General features: G+C 46.3%; 1 protein-coding gene across 1 annotated transcript; it reads right to left on the bottom strand.

Annotated features, from left to right (window-relative positions):
* Window positions 1–241: 241 nt before the first annotated feature.
* LOC144326370 (uncharacterized) lies at window positions 242–2,679 on the bottom strand. Its single transcript, XM_077922938.1, has one exon. It carries the CDS (start codon window positions 2,332–2,334, stop codon window positions 850–852), a length of 1,485 nt encoding a protein of 494 aa, XP_077779064.1. The 5' UTR covers window positions 2,335–2,679; the 3' UTR covers window positions 242–849.
* Between the last annotated feature and the right edge of the window lie 638 nt (window positions 2,680–3,317).

Below are 3,317 nucleotides of genomic sequence, written 5' to 3'. Positions count from 1 at the left end.
GTGCTATCAAGACTCTTGCCGCTGTTGTAGCATACATAAATAAATTATTTGTTTTTCTTGGCAGATCTTGTCCTACAGTCCCTAACAAAAATGCTTCTGGTTTCTTTACAAATGTCATTTTAAACATTTTTTCCAGTTCATTATATATCATTTCCCACAAAATTTTGACTTCTCTACGTTCCCACTGTTGCAAGGATAAGGATCAAGCAGACGCAGCAATGGAGAATAAGAAGGTGAAGTTTATTGCCGGGCAATAAGGACCCAGTTGGAATCTCTTCCAAAGAACTGGGACCCCGATTGACAGAAACACAGGGGTCTTTATACCTGAGCAAATCACAGCAAATCATAGATCATAAGACAATCATGAAGGACTCATACTTGGTCAGCAAAAATATCAGCCAATCAGCAAGCAGTTGTCACGCTCCTAGCTACTGGTATAGTACTGGTCAAGCGCTGGGTTCCAGTTCCGCTTTCCAATGCTCCCAGTGACGCTCAGTCTAACCTTTCCCCTAGTTATGACAGGACAGGGAGCTTGGACATTTTGTGGTTTTGCTCTTCCTGTTCTGTGGATTAATTTAGCCTGTATCTGAGGGGAATTTTGTACCAGAATCTCTGATTCATGTCTTTGTCCGGGGTGCACAGATGTTTCTAGGGGAAAGGTCGGTTCCTAACTTGCTGTTTCAAGCAGTTTGCAGCACAGCTTCCCTTTTGATTCAAGTGGATTTATAAAGTACTGTAATCCTTGATTTGTGTAAGCATATATGAATATATATTGATTATTGATAACTGGTTATATGGATAATATAGGGGTAGCCCTTCCTTCCTTGCCTCATTCCCCCCTTTTCAAGCTCAGAGAGAAGATTCATCTGACTCCTGAGCTTGAACACCACTCAGGACATCAGAGTAAACCGTTGCTTCCTGCAATGGGGCCTGTTCCTGCACTGGGACCTGTTCCCCAGGCATTGGGACCTGCTCCCTATGCATTCGCTCATAACCATCGTCTTCCTCTGGCTCATCTGGCACTGGGGGCAAGGCTCTGTATATTGCCATAATATGAGGGTCAGTGAGATGCTTAACATTGCGGGCTATCATTCCCCTAAGCAAAGACAGACAACAAGGGATTACAGAAAGAAACAACAGAAAAACAATTCCTCCTATGGCTAAGGCGGTCAGAATGCCATGCACCCACCCCTCTCCTGGTATCCACGACCATACCTTTTCCCAGGGATTCTGGGTGGGTGTGTTGTCAGCTACCAGAGACTGCAGTTTTTGCAATTGGTCCTCAATTGTCTTGTTGAGGTCGTGGAATTTAACCTGGCACCGACCTTTTGGGACAATTTTACAAAAACCGCCTGCTCGTGCAAGGAGGTAGTCCAAAACCAATCTATGGGTCATTGTCAGTTGGTTCAAATCCTCAACCTCTGACTGCAAGGAGCGCAAGACATGGGTGGTGGCATTGATAGTTTTCTCCAGCCTGCATGTAAGAGCAAACAGTGCCTTTCTATTTTGCTCAGCAACTACTCCTGGGTAAATCCCCATTGAGAGGAATCCTATAAATCCACCCCCAACGCTCCCTACAGAATTTGCCAGATAAATTTCATCTTCACAGTGGTCGCCCAGGGCCGCCCTTTTCCGTCTGCTTGCAAGATGAGGTACCTTGTGATTGACCTCCACTGCAACCGGAAAGGTAAATGCCCCCACTCCAACACACTGGAAATTTCCTGGGTGGAAATTTGTTGCCAATCCATCATATAGAAACCAGAGGTTAGGATCTTTAATCATCCAACCAGAACAAATGGACCCTTGTCCGGTGAAATTAACCGAATATTGAGGAAAGTATGGGTACAGATCTGAAGAGGTAGTATTGCCCTGGTAGGAGGCATTGTGGGAGCCCCAAAGCCAAAATTTATCCGAGCATTGGGTATAATTTCCCAGCCATCCTTTGTCCATGTGGTACTTAACTTGGGGCCAATACTTCCATTTGGAATTCCATACTCCAGTGGCATGACAGCAAAAACATAGACCTTTTGTGGTTCTGGTGTATCTGAGATATCTGTAGGGGATGTCATTCATTTCAATAGGTGGGGCTGCAAAGAGACCACTCTGATTGTAAAGTAGGCCTGCCAGCACGACATCAGGATCCTTGATTAATCCTGGTATAAGGGACATGTCTGCTACCTTCCTTGGGTGTTCATAATATAGGGTAGCATTTTCCCCATATATCTGGAACATGTGTTCAGCATGGTTTATAAAAACATTACCTACTACCATTGGGCCTCTCTGGAGCCACAAGCACATCAAAATCAACAGAAGCTTCATTTTCATTTTCCCCATGTATACCTTCAAGGTTGAATCTTATTAGTTCTGGCTCTAGGTCAATGTTAATACGATGATCCTTCTTATATACACAAAATACAATGATTAGGACCAGAAGGAGTGAAATTGCAACAATTATATAAGGTAGCAGGTACCAGAACATACCCTTTAGTGAGATATAGCCTCCCGCTCGGCCGCACCCAGTGGACTTATTAGTGGTCCCCAGGTTCTGGTCGAACTGGTGAGGTCAACTCACACTGTATACACTCTGCAACTGCTACCTTGAAGGGACCTGTGGGTGGTGGAGGAAAAACAGCTACAGTGACCAGTATGGCACCGGGAAATGCTCCTTGGGGAGGTGGGCAGGAGAAGCTACGTATGGCTCTCCTTGGCTCCCCTGGCATGTACTTTCCCTTGTATGTGAACTATTGTCGTGGACCTGGTTGTGCCCAATCTGGTATGTAGAACTCCCAAAGAAAGTAAGGAATGTAACAACCGTACGTAGTTACCCAATCCACCCACCTGTCATGAATGTCCCCCCTTTTGTTCACCCTTGTTATTGTTATTTGTACTAAGGGTTTATGAGCAAAGTCTGGCTGGAATCTGGGATTAACTGAAATTTTAACTGGTAGGGGTCCTCCCATACGCTGGTGCAGCTCCTCAATCTTCCGGTGTGCGTAGACTCACTGGCTTCCGGGGTGCAGTGAGAGCAGACCTGTAGTCCCGTTGCCCGTGCTCCTGCCCGCTTCCGGTGGGGCTAGGTGCAGGGGTTCCTGGTGAGTTTCAACTTCAGAGGGTTAGATGGGTTCAGCTCACAGTTCCAATGACCCTCAGACCGCTTCAGACGAGAATGATGAATCCACGGGGTTACTTCCGCAACTTTCACCGCAGTTGGTGTGGCCAGCAGAACCGTGTAGGGACCTTTCCACCGAGCCGTCAGCGGTTCGTCTTTCCAGTCTCGAACCCAAACTCGGTCTCCTGGCCGAAAAGGATGTACCGGT

This window comes from Podarcis muralis, chromosome W (assembly GCF_964188315.1).
Source record: "Podarcis muralis chromosome W, rPodMur119.hap1.1, whole genome shotgun sequence".
Lineage (NCBI taxonomy): Eukaryota > Metazoa > Chordata > Lepidosauria > Squamata > Lacertidae > Podarcis > Podarcis muralis.
This window is presented reverse-complemented; position numbering and strand designations above follow the sequence as displayed.

Bases quoted from the DNA above. Each gene is read 5' to 3' on its own strand.
- LOC144326370 (XM_077922938.1), bottom strand. From the start codon at position 2,334: ATGGGGAAAATGAAAATGAAGCTTCTGTTGATTTTGATGTGCTTGTGG.